Source organism: Stegostoma tigrinum, chromosome 13, assembly GCF_030684315.1.
Source record: "Stegostoma tigrinum isolate sSteTig4 chromosome 13, sSteTig4.hap1, whole genome shotgun sequence".
NCBI classification, from domain to species: domain Eukaryota; kingdom Metazoa; phylum Chordata; class Chondrichthyes; order Orectolobiformes; family Stegostomatidae; genus Stegostoma; species Stegostoma tigrinum.
This window is the reverse complement of record NC_081366.1, coordinates 50,188,629-50,206,370: the sequence shown is the minus strand read 5'-3', so window position 1 is coordinate 50,206,370 and position 17,742 is coordinate 50,188,629. Positions and strand designations below refer to the sequence as shown.

The 17,742-nt window shown below is 38.0% G+C and overlaps 1 protein-coding gene across 4 annotated transcripts in view; it reads left to right on the top strand.

Moving 5' to 3' along the window:
• Positions 1-16,755, top strand: part of sh3pxd2b (SH3 and PX domains 2B) — a 266,404-nt gene extending 249,649 nt beyond the window's left edge. For all 4 annotated transcript variants that reach the window (XM_048543297.2, XM_048543298.2, XM_048543299.2 and 1 more), the window contains 4 exons: positions 2,064-2,296; positions 4,620-4,669; positions 8,828-8,953; positions 11,505-16,755. In XM_048543297.2, the coding sequence (XP_048399254.1) occupies positions 2,064-2,296; positions 4,620-4,669; positions 8,828-8,953; positions 11,505-13,238 (2,143 nt within the window). In that variant the 3' untranslated portion in view covers positions 13,239-16,755. The remainder of the gene's footprint in view (positions 1-2,063; positions 2,297-4,619; positions 4,670-8,827; positions 8,954-11,504) is intronic.
• Positions 16,756-17,742: the final 987 nt, after the last annotated feature.

Genomic DNA, 17,742 nt, shown 5'->3' with positions numbered 1-17,742 from the left:
TAGTACTCCAGGACTTGGAACTACTTCTCTGTCCATTGCTGCTGGGTCAAAACTCCAGAACTCCCTTTGTAATAGCAAAATGGGTGTTCCTACACCTTAAGTGGTTCAAGTAGGCAGCCTGCCAGTGGTCCACACTCCTTTGTGTTTTTTTTTCAAACTATTCAGTCTTGATATGAGCAGCCTTAAACAGTACCTGAAACCATCAAAAACATCTGACAATTGTAATTGAGGCAGTAGAAATCAATCTGCAAATAACTTGTCAACAGTAGATACTGCTTACAAAAAGCATTGGCTAGGGGAACCTTCACGTTGCTGAGCACGTGTACAGCTATGCCAGGTTGAAAGGATATTGGCCTGGAATGGGAGTGAAGATCCATAATAGCAATGTTGGCATCAGATCAGCTTTACACAATGATCTACGTCACAACCACATAAACCTTGCCCACACTCCCTGCATTGCGAGGACACTTGCTCACCAAAATAACTCGTGCACAAACTGTGTTTCAGATGCAAAATAGCATAGTAACACCCAGAAAAGCCAGCAGTATGCATCCATATTTTGTGGCTTCAATCTTTAACAAATTAATTTTGAAGTCTCGTCTTCTGAATTTCACCGGAGAAAGGGAGGGCATTGGCTGGAATTGCCTTTCTGTAACTTTCTGGCAAATATCCTGATGGGAGATATGATAATTTCTTGTGGGCAGTATAGTTAGGATTCCAAACTGTTCCCAACTCCCAAAAAATGGGTAGAACTTATCAGAGGCAAAATGTAGAGGTTACTTTACAAAAAATAAATTCTTGAAATACGTCAATGTTTTGTGATCATTTTGCTAATGTCTTCCTATGACACTGGTAGTTTCTAGCAGATATTGTCACAGAAAAGTCAGGAATTGTGACATAATTGAATGTATTTGACCTTAGACCTACTGGATTTTGATGATTTCCTTTTTTGTCAATGAACTGTCCTTCACTATTTTACAGGATATAATTAATTTGTTGAGCTGTGTTATGTAATATCATTTTGACCATTTGAGAAAGGATTAACATCTATTATCACCCGATTAGAAACAAAATCTGAGATCTAATACCTATAAAAGAATTCCTCAGTGAAATTGGCACCTCTTGAATAAAATCCCAGTGCTACTGGCCCAGCAATATATTGTCCATCCCAGAAGGTAGTTGAAAGTCACTCACATTGCTGTGGGTGTGGAGTCAACATGTGGGTCAAACCAGATAAGGATGCCAGTCTCCTTCCCTAAAGGACATTCATGAACCAGAGAATTTCTCCCTCCTCCCACCATACGCACTCATACACACACACGCCAATGGATTCATGGTCGTCATTAACCACTTAATTCCAGATTTTCATTGAATTCAAATTCCACTCATCTACTGTGGTGGGATTTGAATCTCAGGGTCTCCACAGCATTACCTTGGCTCTCTAGATTAACAGTCCAATGATAATACCACTAGGCTGGCACCTCCCCATTGTTCTTAAAAGGGTGCTTCTACTCCCTGCACCCAGCAGCAATCCCAATGTTACTCTGAAGATTGTCTGCCTGAATGACCTAGTAGAAGCTCAGATATTCCCAGTAAATGATGCAAACGAATTCCTTAAGTTACATCAGTATTGCTATTGCACGAGTAGGACTCATGCTGGCGGTCACATCACAAGCAATCCTCTAAGGCCGGTAAGTCAAACAACTAGGTAGGACTGCTGGGGTACAGAGGTAGGGATGCTACCACTGGACCCGAAGGTTGGGGTTCCAATCTCATCTGCTCCAGAGATATTCCATAACATATCAGGACAGAAAAAAGAACTTGTGCTGTTGTCAATGATTTTGCAAGAAAATTGTATCTTTTTTAGTGTATTCTAAATTCAGCAGCGTTAGAATTAATAATAGATTGCTAAGAATTGACCTATTTACTCATTATGAAAACACACATTTTTGTTATGTTTTTGCTTCTCTATAATATTCATAGAATCTCATCAGTTTGCTAATAAAGAAGGGCTGAAGTGAATTTTGTGTTTAATCTCAAAAAACATTATTTTTCTTGAACAGATATAAAAATCAGGAGGGCTGGGCCCCTGCCTCATACCTGAAAAAAGCCACCAGTGATCTCTCAGGTCAGAAAATTACTTCAGGGCAGTCTGTCCATTCAAGTGCAATGGACCTTGATGGGCTTGGAAAACAACCAGCCTCAGCTAAAGAGACCAGAGAAAAGGCATTGTTGTTTGACCAAAAAGATGAAAAAAATGAGATCCGCGGGGCAACAGGTGCTGATGTGAAAGGCAGTAAGTATGTGTTTGGCACTATACAGCCACTGAGAATATCTTCATTAAAGCATGACAAGATACAGATGACGGACACTTACTGGAGACACAGCTTTCTCACTTTAGTGATTCCTTTTCAAAGCATTGCTCATGACAGAACAGAAAACAAGGAAGGGAATGAAAGAAAAGCAACATACTGCTGTAAATCTGAAACAAAAATAAAGTGCTGGAGAAACTGAGCACATCCAGCAGCATTGGTAAAGAGAGAGAAACAGAGTTAACATTTGAGCCCGATATGACATTTCCGAAGTGTCCGGGTTTGGAAATTGGTCTTTTTTTAATGCTGTAGACAGAGGGCAAGAAGAACAGATTGTAAGGGTGCTCCAAGCCAAAAACATTTTTCTGCCTTTTCAAAATCTGAGTTCTCTTGTGGGACATCCAACTGTAGCCTTGAGTTTATGTTTGAAACCTTGGAGGTTTGGTACTGCTACTTCATTAGCAGTGAATAAATTCTAAAGCAGGTTACCAAGGTCCTACTTGCTTGAAATGTATGAAAATGTTGTTTGAAGTCTACCCTGAGTGCTTCTTCTGGCTGTGGACCAAAGATATGCTTGAATATTATAGCTAATGGTGTTTAGGATGACAAGAATTGATTGCTGGAGAAAAATGGCAGGTCTAGCAGCATCTGTGGAGAGAAAACAGATTTAAGTGGAGAAGGGTCGCCGAACCTGAAATGTTGGGTCTGCTTTCTGACCACTGTTACTGAGTGTCTCCAGCAATTTCTGTGTTTATTTTTGAGTTCCACTATCCATAGTTCTTTGTTTTAGTTTTGCTTTTAGAGACAAATTGCTTTGTTTTTCTCCCTTGTTCTATTTTCTCTCTGTCTCTGGGGTTCTATCAGCATGCAGAATTACATAGTAATCCAGAACAGAATCCCTGGCCATGGTTTCCTCCAGTACAGAAGTCAATTAAATACATCTATGCCAATCTAGCTGATGACTACCCATGCTAGGATCAAGGAACAAATTGTCATGTTTGAAGCATTATTAATTAAGCCTTAAACTGTTGGAGCTTCACAACTTAAAGATTTACAAGGATATTGCCAGGGTTGGAGGATTTGAGCCATAGGGAGAGGCTGAACAGACTGGGGCTATTTTCCCTAGAGCATCAGAAACTTAAGGGTGACCTTCTTTAGAGGTTTATAAAATCATGAAGATCACGGTTAGGGTGAATCGACAAGGTCTTTTCCCCAGGGTAGGGAAGTCCAAAACTAGAGGGCATAGCCTTAAGGTGAGAGGGGAAAGATTTAAAAGGGACCTAAGAGGCAACTTTTTTCACGCAGCAGGTGGTGAGTGTATGGAATAAGCTGCCAGGGGAAGTGGAAGAGACTGGTACAATCACAAAATTTAAAAGGCTTCTGGATGGGTTTATGAATAGAAAGGTTTAGAGGGACATGGGTCAAATGCTAGCAAGTGAGACTAGATTTATTTTGATATCTGGTCGGCATGGATGAGTCTGTTTTCATGCTGTATATCTCTATGACTATGACAAAGAAATTGCTAATGGCCAAGAAGGGATGATATAGAAAGAGTGTAATTAAAGATTTGAATAGGAAAAAATGAATCTACTCTGCTGAGAGAGCATTAGTTGCTCTTTGAAAAGGTAAAGGAAATTTTGAGTCTTATGGATAACTCAGCAATCGAACAGGGTGTTTTGTGAAGATGAAGCCTGCGAAAATGATTGACATTAGTCATTTGTGTTGTGTTTCTAATTTTTCTAATCAATTTTGTGGCTATAAAACTGAAATATTAAGTCGTAGCAATGCCCCTTTTACTTTATACTTCAAAAAGATCCCAGAATAAGTGTTAACTTCCCTGAGACTCCCTGGATACCTTAGCAATTTAGCATTACTTTGATGATTTGACATTCCCCAGTACAGTAATGACTTCAGTGTGCTCAGAAGTAACAAGGGGCCAGTCACACGAGTTGCTTCGCAATTGCACAGGAACTCTTAAGGATCTGAGTATCCAAAGTGCTTGTTTTCCCTTTTGACCAATTGCTGTCGTCATTCCAGGAGGATATTATTGGCTGTCCTCAGGTGTTTTTTCAATTTTCTTTTGGAACTTTTCAGATTCGCTTGTGCCAAATATAAAGGCTAAAATCTAAAGGCTCATTCTTCTGTTTTAACTGGTTTTTGGAATACAAATTTGCCAAAGATCAAATTTAACTTGCATTATCTGAAGAAAGATGGTGTGCCTCATCGCCTATTGGTCATGTTGATGATGAAAAGGTGTCTTGGCTGTCTGTACAACAAAGTTAATTGATTTTCTGTTAAACAATACAGAGTTACCAAACGCAAGACAGAGGCCACCTCCACGAAGAGATCTTACTGTGGTGAGTATCAGATGATTATTTTGAATTCATGCAGAACCTTCAATACAAAAAATCCCAAATCTCTTCACAGCAATTGGCATAGCTGGAAAGGATAAATTAAGGCTAATGACCAAAAACTTAGTTTAAATTGGGTTTTGAAAGGTTCCCTTTGAAGTGGCCAAGACAGTTGCAAATGCTGAGTGGTGGAGGATTTTCAGATAAAGCCATTGTAAAAGACAATGGTATTTAAGGAGCAGGTACAGTTGTGAAGGAACGAGAACTTAAAATTTAAACATCTGGAGAGAGCAAGCCAATCGTCCAGAACTTATTGTCAAAATAAAAGTGACGTTCATAGTCCTCATGTTATTTATTTACAAATTACTACCAACTTCAGGCAAGAATCAGATACCTGATTAAGTGTAAAACATGACAAATGCTGCACTGCTTAGCTTTCAGCCTCCCAAAGTTACTATTTTACTGCATGATTCACCAAACACAGTGCCTTGAAGTTACTGTGCTGGCACTGTAAACACAAACTGAACTTGCTGTGGAAAGTTGAAGCTAGTACATTTCTGTATAAGTGCCCTTCAAAGTGTGTGAAAATCTAATTACTGCCACCAACCTTGGACTTAGAAAATTAATTGTTAATAAGAGTGGAGTCTTTTGCTTCAGCTTTGAAATACTGGCTTATTTTTAAAGAGCATATTCATTGCTTTTGATTTCTTTTTCTCTTCTTCAGTCATTGTTTCCTTCTCTATTTTGCCCTATAACTGATCTGACATTGAATTTACTATGCTAAATAACACTTTTTGGTGCAAACTCTTCTCTCTTCAAAAACTTTTCTTTAATTTGGTTCTTTAACGGTTCACTTAGCTGTTTGCCTTGTTCGTAGCAGTTCCAGATGACTTGCCATGAAAAGGCTAATGGAAATTAGACAGATGAGAAGGTCTAATGAATGTTTGTTGATTCCAGTAAATTTGATAAATTCTAACCCAAAATGATTAGGTTGGAATAAGGGTGGGTGGAATGTCTTGTATGGTAGAATGTTAACAGCACAACTTTGATCAAATTGGAACTTAAGAGAAGGTTGAAGATGATAGGATAGCAGGACAAAAGTTTGAAAAGGTTTTAGGATTGGGGGTGCAAAGGCGAATTTAGAAGTTTAACTGCCGGATAACATATGATTTAGCCATATGGCAAGCAGGTTTTGTGATTTTGTGATTTGTGTATGTTCTTTCCTGACCTGAAACAGTGGAAGGAGAGGAAATTGTCAGCTTCACTATATTAGTGAAAGCTTTAAATTGATTAACACTGCCACTGACTTCCCACCCAGAAAACTGAACCCCAACCTATTCGCCTTATCAAAAACCATCAAAATTTTAAGATTTTTTATTTAATTTCCATTGTTCCTTCTATTCTTGCAACAATACCAGTTTTCGAACTCCTAAGATTTAACCATACATAGAATTTTCTAACAGCTGTACTGAGAGACCCTTCTGTACTGCTCCAGTACAATTTTGATACTAGCATCCACCAAGAAACATGGAAAGTTCCCCAAGTATATTCTGCTTACGAAAGAAAGAATGATTCCAATCATGCCAATTACCACTGCCAAATAACGCTCAAATCATCAGCAGAGCAGTAGATGATGCTATCAACAGTGCTGTCAAGAGGCACTTACTCACCAATAACCTTCTCATAGATGTTCAGTTTGGGTTCCACCAGGCCTGCTTAGTAGCCCTCCTCATTTGAGTTCAAATGTGGACAAAAAGGCTGAACACGGGTTGGGTGGTGGGATTAATGGTGAATATCCTTGGCATCAGGGCAGCATTTGACCAAGAAGCCCATCAAAACTGGGAGTTAATAAAAATCTGGAGATAAACTCTGCTGCTTTGAAGTCATGCCTAGCACAAAGGAAGATGGTTGTAATTGTTGAAAGTCAATCATCTCGGCTTAAGGTCATCACTGCAGGAGTTTCTCAGAGTAGTATTCTTGGCCCATTCATTTTTGGCTGCTTCATCAATGACCTTCCTCTATTATAAGGGCAGACATGGGAATGTTGTTGATGATGATTTCACAATGTTCAGCACTGTTGGTAATTTCTCAGATACTGAAGCAATCCCTGTCCAAATGCAGCAAGACCCGGAGGATTTTCAGGCATGGAGTGATAAGTGACAAATAACATTCACACCACACAAGTAACAGGCAATGGCCCATCTCCAACAAGAGAGAATGCTATCATCACCCCATGACATTCAATCGAACTACGTAATTGAATCTTCCAATATCAAAATCCTGGTTACAATTGATCAGAAACTGAATGGACTAACTATTTGAAGACCTTGGCTATAAAAGCAGAGGCTGGGAACTCTGTGGCAAGTAACTCATCACTTGGCACAAGGCATCTCCCCCACCTATAACACACAAATAAAGAGTGTAGTGGAATACCCTCCGCTTGCTTGGTTGAGTACAGCTGCAGCAACACTCAAGCAGCTCATCATCATCCAGAACAACGCAGATTGGAACTGTATCTAACTCCTTCAATTTTCGCTACCTTTTCCCAATGCAGAGTGGCAGTAGTGTATACCAACTACAAAATGTATTGTAACCACTTAACCAGCCTCCTTTGACAGAATCTTCCAGACCTGTGGCCTCAACCACACAAATGGACAAGGGCAGTAGATACATGGGAATACAATCACCTTCAAGTTACCCTCCAAGCCACATCCCACCCCGACTTGGAACTATAATCTCCATTGCTTCAGTGGCAATGGGGCACAATGCTTGAATGCCCTCCCTAACAGCATTGTGGGTGTACCCATAGCAACTGGACTGCAGCAAATCAAGATGGAAGTTTGTTACTAGTTTTTCAGTGGCAAGTAGGGTTGGAAATTAAACCTTGGCCTAGCCAGTGAAGCCCATACTCCATTATTGATTTTTTTAAAAAAAATCAATAGTCTAATTTGCCTGTTTAAAATAAATATAAAGACCACCCCATTTGTGACCTCAGTACTCTTGCTGCCGTGCCGTTATGCAACTCAATGGTGAGCTGTAGCCAACGTTCTCATTTTGTCCTATGACATAAGTAGACAATGTCTTGATGTTCTTTTGTAGGTCTTGAATGTTGAAATTAACCACATGGTCTTTTTTACACAATGTTATAATATCATTTTGAAGATGTTGCACTTGCTGTTTCTCCCTTTCCCAAAATCTCAGCTTCTGTTGAATCTTGAGGAAGTCAGAAAGATATTTCATTTTTGTTGAATTGTTGTGGGTTATGTATAGCCATGCTTCTTTCAGTGCTGACTCATTTTTACAAGAGTCTTTTAACAGGTGTAAGATTTTTTAACATTTCAGAATGCTAAAACTCTGTTTTGAGTGTCGTCTCGGGATGTCTTGTTAACATGCACCAGGTATTAAACAGTGGATACAATGCCTGCCCAGAGGAGGCAAAGGCTATACCATTGCTACGTTAGTACATTTGACTCCTTTTTCATTCTTGTGTTGGACTGGGGTGGAAGAAGATAGTCATTTACACCGTCCCCCACTCCTAACTTCAGTAAAATAATCTGATTATGTGCATACAGTTTATGACTAATTTGTTCGTCAGCTATTTGCATTTCTAAGGATTTACATTTTCCGAAATACTTTAGATTGATTTATAATGCGTATACTTATCAATAATAAATTCATTAAAATTTCTTAATTGGGGCAGCCAGGTCGCTCAGGGGTTAGCACTGCTGCCACGTAGCACCAGGGATCCAGGTTCAATTCCTGCCTCGGGTGACAGTGTGGAGTTTGCACATTCTCCCCATGTCTGCGTGAGTTTCATCCGGGTTCTCCGGTTTCCTCCCACAGCTCAAAGATGTGCAGGCTAGGTGCTTTGGCCATGCTAAATTGCCCATAGTATCTTGGGTGGGATATGCAGGGATAGGGCAGGGGGTGGGTCTGGGTGGGATGCTCTTCAGAGGGTTGGCGTGTACTCAATGGGCCAATTGGCCTGCTTCCACACTATAGGGATTCAGTGACACATGATTCTATGATGTGTTCCAACAAACTATCCTTTTTCTGGGAAGTTATTAATTTATAAATAAAACATAGAGAATTTGAAAACATGAAGGGCAATGCATCTGCATGGACTAAGTCAATGATTTTAGTTCTTTCTAATTTAATAAATAGCCACGTGGATTGAACCTCCCCAAACCTCCAACTCCTCCTGAAGTAGAAGAAGAGTTTTACACAATAGCTGCTTTCCAGACAACGATTCCTGATGGCATCAGTTTTCAGGCAGGACAAAAGGTTGAGGTAAGCAAATGAAAATGCTGTATAAATATTACTTACATGAATACCATTGTGCACTCATTCTAATGATAGTTTAAAAGATGTTTTGCAGGGAAATGAACTTTTAACTTCAGGACACAAAATTCAAATCTTGTATGGACTGATGGCAGAAATTTTCCTGAGCCCTTTCGGAATCTAGTTTGGCAATCTCAACTCTGTTCCAAATGGGTCTATAGCTGTAATGCTTGGTATTTGTTAACTGACAAATGGGCTAAATTTACTGAGGACCTCTTTGCTGTACTACAAAATTGGCACTGAAGTTATCATATTTGAACAGAAATATTCCTGAAGAAGTTCTCCCTCTGATAGAAGGTGAAGGATAGTGTGGGAAATGAAGTGGTGAGCTGAAGGAGTTTTACACTCTGTGTAATTGTGCATAATCTGTGCTGGGTCAGCTACTGCTCATATTTAGTGTCTGAAATAGAAAATATTCCACTTCTTAAAGAAAAATACTTGATGTGGATGAATGAGAAATAGGAGTAGATCATTCAGTTCCTTGAGCCTACTGTTATTGAATAAGATTGTGGTTAGGTTGAACATGGTATTAAACATCTTTTCGGCTTCTTTAAATTCCTGAAAAATATAAAAAATTGTCTGGCACACCTTTGAATAGTTTTCCCTGCTGTCTCGGGGAGAGAACCGAAAGATTGATGATCTCCAGAAGAAATTTTTCCTAATTTCCTTATTAAATGAGCGATCACTTATTCTGAAACTTTGCCCACAGTTTGAGATTTCCTGGGGGAAATATCCTTCCGGCCTCTCTCTTTATCTGTCCCTGATAAGCCTCTTTTGATACTTATAAGTATTATTCAACTCATAACTGATTCTTCTAAATTCCAAATCAGTATAGACCCAGTCTGCTCTGCCTTTCTACAAAGGACAACCCTTCATCCCAAGAAGGAACCTGGCAAACCTTCCCTAAACTATCTTCAATCCAAATGTAGCCTTCTTTAAATAAGTAGACCACAACTTGACCACAACCACAACAATAGTATGGTCTCATCAGTGTTGTGTATGGTTGGAACAACACATCCTTTCTGTTACACTCTTAACTCCTTTGCAACAAAGGACAGTATTTGCCGTCTTAATTATTTCTACAAAAAAATCTACCCTGTTCTTTTTGTGATTCACTTAAACACCCAGATCTCTCTGTTAACCATAGTTTTCTGTATTCTCTCTTCATTGAAATAATGTTTTGTTTTTCTATTCTCGCTATATCTCCAAATTTTGTTCACTGACTTACCTATATCCCTTTGCAACTCTTATCTCACTACCTTCTTTGTATGCCATCAAGTTTGACTACTTTACACTCTGTCCCTTCATATAAGTCATTAATAGAGATTGTAACTAGTTGAGACTACCAGTTATAGTTTGGCAATTATCTTGATTTTATTTTATATTACTTATCCATCTTCTTTCCATGTTGGCACATTACCTGCTAAACGTTGACCTCTCAATTTTTGCTTTGTGAAATACCTTATCGAATGCCTTCTAGAAATCCAAATAAACAACATCTACTGGTTCCCTTTTTCCCTTGCTGGTTACATTCTCAAAGATCTTAAATAAATTTGTCAAAGTCTTTCATTTTCATATCAGGAAATTAGGAATTCTCTAAAATTACAGGCAGCGTGTCCATTATCTCTGCACTGTCCTTTTAAATCCATGGAATGCAAGCCATCAGGTCCTGGATTGTTGGTGGCCTTGAACAGAAGTTTTGCTACTGTCCCCTCTAATTATGGCACATATTGAATAGTTGATAGCTGACAGCAAATTTTGAAAAACGTAAATGCGCAGATAATAGAAAACTAATAAAGACAGAATTCAGACTACGGATTCTACTTCAAAATAGATTTCTTTATAAGCTGAAATCCTTAGGATGCCCAAATCTGCAGCCAAGATATTTTCAACAATTTGTTTGGAGGCAGTACCAAATTTAGTAAATTCAGTGTAAAGTTGCTTGTAGCAGTAAACACAACGAGCAATACACCAACTAACCCAGTAAAAAAAAATCTATATTCATCACATCTTTCACTTTTTTTGATTAAGCAATAGAAAATTAAAGCTTACATTTCCTACACATTTTATTTTCCTTCCCTGAAGGCAGCAGTGAGCTATCGTTGGCGAGCCCTCAGAACTTTATCCCTCATGAATTCATATCATAATCACGTCTGGGCAATATTCATTTCTTGACTGCTACCCAGATATACATCAGTAAAGATTGTAATTTGTCCTTGGGACTGTGTGATACTTTATCTGAAACACTTGCACACAACATTGGATCCAGTAGTGATAAATTACTACATACAAAAGATATAAAAACAAGTGGTTTATTCCCACATAGGTTAGGATCTTCTTTATATAGATTTGTGATCCTCCAATGCTTTTTAGACGCTAGTCTCCATTTAATTCAGTCAAATTGCTCGAGACTTTAATGAGCAGAGATGTCATTTGTGCTGCCTGTTTATTGTGTTGTTAAATTATTCGCCGAATGAGAATTTTTTTTATTCTCTTTTAGGTAATAGAAAAGAATTTAAGTGGTTGGTGGTACATTCAGATAGATGATGAGGAAGGATGGGCTCCAGCCTCTTTCATTGACAAGTACAAAAAGTCAAGTAACGCTTCAAGGGCAAACTTCCTTCCACCATTAGCACAAGAACTAGCAAAACTTCAATTGGATGGAACTACAGGAAGTAGTAGTAATGGGGATAGTGCCTTTGTTGCTAGACCTCTTCCCAAAGAGCCACAATCAAACAATGTTGACAATGAGGCCACTGTTCAACACAAACTAAAAGAGCAGCGAGGAAGGGATGCAAGTAAGAGCCCGTCCTCTGACAATAAATACAACTCTCACTCAAATGTAGAATCCCAATCCAAGTCATGTTCTCCTTCAAATATTATTAATAATGACACTTCAAGATTTAACAAAGAGAAGCCCGTCCTCCCATTAAAGAAAGAACAGATTAACAGCAAGTTTGAGGTGGAAGCGTTGGATAAGCATTCAAAAGTACTTCCACCAAAGCCCAGTGTACCTGGTGGCATTTTACCTCTGTTGCCACCAAAAATGTCATCTAAAGGAGACAAGAAACTGACTGCTGAAGCAAGTAAAATTTCACACTCAAAAGGACTTGAATCTGGGCCCAAGATGTTAGCAGGTGAAGTTGCAAGGTCTAATCTAAAGCCTGTGGGGAGACAAGCAAAGTCAAAGCCTGATACAGAGGAAAAGTCAGTGGATTCTTCCCCAAATCTTCCACTAAAGCCAAGACCTCTTTTGAGGCCTAAGCCATTTCCTGTCGTGAAGGGAGAAAGTCAATCTGAATCGGAAGTTGACATCTCCAACCTAAGAAGTAAGTTGAGAAGAGCAAAATTGCCAGACAAAATGGTGGAGCAGGACTCCTCTCAGAATATTACTGGCAATCAAAACTACTCAAATAATCAAACCTCACTAGATACACGTAGCAGTTCTCCTGGAAATGTAGAAAATGTGCCTCAATTGAAACAAGATTTTGGAATTAGCTGTAAGGTAAGTGATGTGAAAGTTATGCAGAGAGAACAAAATGGCCTTGAAAGTGAACAGAATGACAGGGATGATCCAAGTATGACTGAAGAGAAAGCAGCAAAGAGTTTAAAGCCAATTGAGAAGAAAGGGGATGACCCTCAACCAAAAGGCCCAACTGTAGCAAACAAAGAAGGTCCACCCCGACCAATTGTGCCACCCAGAAGACCCCCACTGCCAAAGAAAACCTCCATAGAATCTGCCGATGTTAAAGGTTATCAAAAAGATACACCTGAGAACAAACCCACCTGGGGACAAAATAAACCTTCCATCCCTCCACCAAGATTTAAATCAGGTTCATCTCATGAACAAAGCAAAGATGAGATTAAAGCAAAGGGAGCTTCAAAGGAGTTTCTTCCCACAAAAGGATCTGTTCCATCCAAAGTTCAAGAATATGGAAAAGAACCGATCCTTCCTGCAAAGGCAACGGACAGACAAGCAGAAATGTTGGAAATGGGGAAAGAGAAGAATAATGCTACATCAATCAACATGTCCAAAGATGAAGAATCTTCAAAAGAATGCCTTTATGTAGCTCTTGCAGATTTTGCAGGAGACGAGGAAACCGCTGGGTTTAAGGAAGGAACTGTATTTGAAGTATTTGAAAAAAATGCCAATGGATGGTGGTATTGTAAAATCCTAAATAGCGAACCAACATGGGAGGGCTGGGCCCCTTCTAATTATCTAATCAAGAAGTAAGATTCGTAGTGCAGGTTTTTTTTTCACACTGCAAGATGCTTTTTCATAAATAATATTTAATTAGCTCATTAATTTATAGGTTTACGCTTTCTAAAAGCAACTTAATACATTCCTTGTATAGCTTTAACCTAAGTTGGAACAACATGAAGTGCATGGTCAGAAAGTAGAAGATTTCAGTAAGTATTACATATTTTACACTTTTGTTTACTCCATTTAGTCATGATGATCTGCCAGTCATCAACCAAGATCAAACAAATGCTCTTGTTTTGACCACATAGTAGTGTTTAAAGGTACTGGACTAGCAGCTGAGATTGCATCATGGAAACCTGTCAAGAGTGTCTTTTTAAATAAGAAATCAGTTTACTAACATTGTTGAAGTAGAGAAGTTATCCAACTTGACTTAGTCTATCCTCCATGTATGGATTAAGATAAGGTCTTCTGAGAAGGTCATTCAGTTCTCCACATAGTTACTGTGGTTCTGTAAGAAATGCAACCAGCATCGCCCAATAAGAAGAAAAAGAAGAAAAAAGAAAATCAAAACTCTCAGTCTGTGATTCTCACTAATCCAGTTATCTAAAATGAGCTTTTGTAATTGGCAAGAAAGTTAGAATTTATTGCTGTTTTGCCAATTAAAGTTGCTGTTGAATATATAACCAAATTATTGTGATTCGCAAAATTTCAACGGCATAAAGGTTCATAACAGTTGCAGGCATCATGCAATGTAAATCTGGTACGAGTAAATTCTGTCCAAAAAACCCTGTTGTTCCTTCTTAAAGAATTACTTTGCATAATTGTTTGTATTATTTTTCTTTATATTGTAGAATTCTGCATTGGTAGATAATATAGAAACCTTAATACAGCTCTGTCAAAAGGGACACAGTAGTTTAGCTGATATAATGCACGTAAAGATTAAGAAAATCAGTTATACACACAAGTAACGTATAGAGTCTGCTGATGAATTTCAATGCAATGACAGAGCACCTAAGTTCACAATATGTATTGATTACAGGAATCTAACTATATACAGTTATTTCATTGATACACTTCACATACCTCTGAGACAAGGGTTTTATGAGATAAGTGGGTGGATGATTCTTCAATCTAGTTGATAATTTTCTTTAATGAAAACGAGGGTTTGTTAGTAGGTTAATACTGAAACAAGTTTACTGCTAACAAAAAAAAGTGTACTGAGAACAATGATGAACAAAGATGAACAAAATTTAAATTGAGTAATGCTTCTCTATTCATTCTTGTTCCTTGAATTATTTGTTTGGTTAATTCCCCATGAATGTAAACTACATGGGGTCTTTAAAAAATAATGACTAAAACATATCACATGTAATGTAGTGTAGACTTCAAACATTTATTGGGCTTGATTGCTTTAAGATGGCTTGACTGGTATCAAGCATAAACTCTGAAGCAAGTGACTTGAAATGTGAAACATGCTTTTAAAATTGTTAACGTGACTTCTCTTAATAAAACTGAAATGCATTTGAAGGTAGCAAGAAGTAAAATACCTCACATTTGAACCAGTGAACATTAATATTCTCCTGTCGTGCAACACCAAGAAAAGATGCTTAAGCAAACACAATGCAAAAATAATTGCTTTAATTTGGTTATGATAACAAAAATATTTTAAAATTATGTAAACAATATTTAAGGAGCACTGGAGACTACATTGGTCCCACATACCCATTCCTATTCGTTAGCTTTTCTCTTGCCTTATAGTGGCAATCGTCTGACATATCTAAATAAATTGCCTCCAAGCATTGTAGAATAAGTTTTGATTTCAAATGCTTCACCTACACTTGTTTCATCTATACACTTCACAATTACACTGGCATGGCGCCATCAACATAACAGACAAAATTGCCAAATGCTACTGGGAATGGAAGCTTGACCAGGGAAATTTCCAAATCTGGTTAAGTAAGTTTGCAAAAGAGAAAGAAGTCTATAATTAAATAATACATTTTGATATCTAAAAACTGACATTCAATGTGGTGAGTAATAAATTTATATTAGACTGCTAAAACCCCATCTTACATTGAGTATCATACACAGATTTCTGGCATACACTAAAGCAATAGAAAGGCCCATCTTTTATGCATATCCCAAGAAAGTTTTGGCCTGTAATAAATTGAATAATGCAGGACCTTGCAAATTTCTATCGTCCTCTTTGCAGGTCTTTTTATAATTGCGTTGTCCAACTGGTTTTGGAGAAAATGGATCATTGTTAATACCGTTTATGTTGGCATAATCATTAGATAATCTCCCAGAATTTTGTCTCATTCAATACAAATCTGAGTGACTGATAAAATTCAGTGTAGAAAGGTTTAGATGTGGAATTAATTGTTACTCTAGCTGAATCTCCATCCTATAAAGGAGAAAAAAAAAACGGAATGGTTTTCCTTGTTGTTCTACAAGGTTATATTATTTCATAATATGCTCACTAAATTTTTACATTACCTGTCCTCAGCAATATAAGTTATTACTCACTGTGCACATGGATTACTCAGGCCAAATTATTCATTTGAATTGAGTAATGCTTCTCTCTGAATTCTTGTTACACAGATGATACTTCAAAGTGGAAAGAAATTCTCAAGTCAAATGTTGTGAATGGTAGAAACTTGCTACCTATTTGAGCACCTAGTTAGTTAGACATATGCAATTACAGTTACCCTACATGCAGTGTTTCGCTGTTGGAAATTTAGGACTCCTCACTATGAACATAACTTGCCATTAGATATGGTCAGCTGCTGATGTGGTTCTAAATGTAAGGACTAACCCAAAGAAGGGGAAAATGTGAACCAGGAAGGAATGAAAATCATCATGCAGAATAATACTACTTAGAGTTATTTTCAAGTGGTTTAAACTTCACATTCAGCTAGGATCAGAATGAATAGTTGAATGTCAAAGTCCTGAGGGTGTTTTCCAGTATTTAAGATGCAATAGAAAAGCAAAATGTTGTTGGGAAGGCAGGAATGAAAGTTGATAATGGTGTTGAGAGTGGCTATGAAGTTTCAGTTTGGGCCCTGTCAGAGATTTGCATTACACCTAACCTAGATCATGTATAGAGATCTTCATGTCACAGAACTCAGTGGAAATCTTCCATTTTGTAACACTGACACACTTCATTCTGTTAAGCATGTTTACACAAATAAGAAATAACAATGAACAGGGTTTTATGTTTTAACATGAATTACCTCTCAAAGTCCACTGAACAACAGCAACATCCTGACCATTAAGTGATTAGCAATGGATTGTGTTGATCCTTGAAGTTGACAGGAAACATCTTCCATTGGCAAGTACAACAACATAATTACTGATTTAAATAAGAAGGGATTTTGGCCTTGATGTCACATATGGCTTATGTTCAGTTGTCTGTAATTTAGATACCATTTCTATAGAAAACATTACTAATGATAATTGTCAATTTGAATTTTGGAGAAATGCTGTCTCAAATTGCAGCTATTTTTTTTGTTACAAAGGTTTATTTTGTAGAACGTTAATAAACACTTGCAGCTTTTGTTTTAAATGTTCCTTGTTCATTGTATTTGTGGGAGACACGGTGGGATCAATGTCCTGAAGCTCACCCCGCAGTCATGGGCTGTGGCTTCAGTAGGGTACTTATACCTGATGTGGTGAAGCTTACGTTAGCTCCTCTGACATAAGAAAAAAATCTTTATAACATGGTACTGAACAATTCACCAAACGTTTAATACAACTCCTGCTGCATATGCATGTTACAGTCACAGTCATAGAATTGACCATGGGAAATGCAGGGTTACAGGGATACGTTAGGGGAGTGGGTCTGATTGGGATGCTGTGAGGATTGGTGCGGACTTAATAGGTCAAATGGCCTGATTCCACCCTGTAGCATTCTATAATTCTATGATATGATGTGAGAGTCACTAATTGAAGAAAGGTAAACGCCATTAAAACGCCTGTTTAAAAAGTGTCATGAAGCTGAAAGTTTTGTTTTAGATCCCACATTCTTTAAATTTGGAGGGAAAAATCAACAGTATTAAGCTGTCAGAGTTAAGCAAAGCCAGCAATTGGATAGTTTTGATTGACAGGCCTTACAATGCAGGTTTTAAAAAAAGTCACGACCATACATTGCCACAGAGAATAATTAGGACATGTAATGTGTTGCTTGGAAATGTGGTAAAGGGAGGTTCACTTGAGGCACTCAAGTGAGCATTGAATGATTATTTGGGTGGAAATGGTATGCAGGGTTACGGGGGAAAGGCAGGAGATTGTCACAAGGTATTAGAACCAGTGCGCACTTTGGATTCTTATGACAAATTAATGAATATTTACAGGGTTTCTGTCACTATGACATGAGTTGGAGTTTTGTTAATCACAAAACTAATTGATTCTTCTGGAGTACAGTGTCCAGTTCTGGTCACCCTTTTATAGGAAGGATATTAAACTGGTTCGGAAAAGATTTACCATGTTGTTGCCAGGATATTGAGCTGGAGAACATTCAGAGAAGATTTACCAG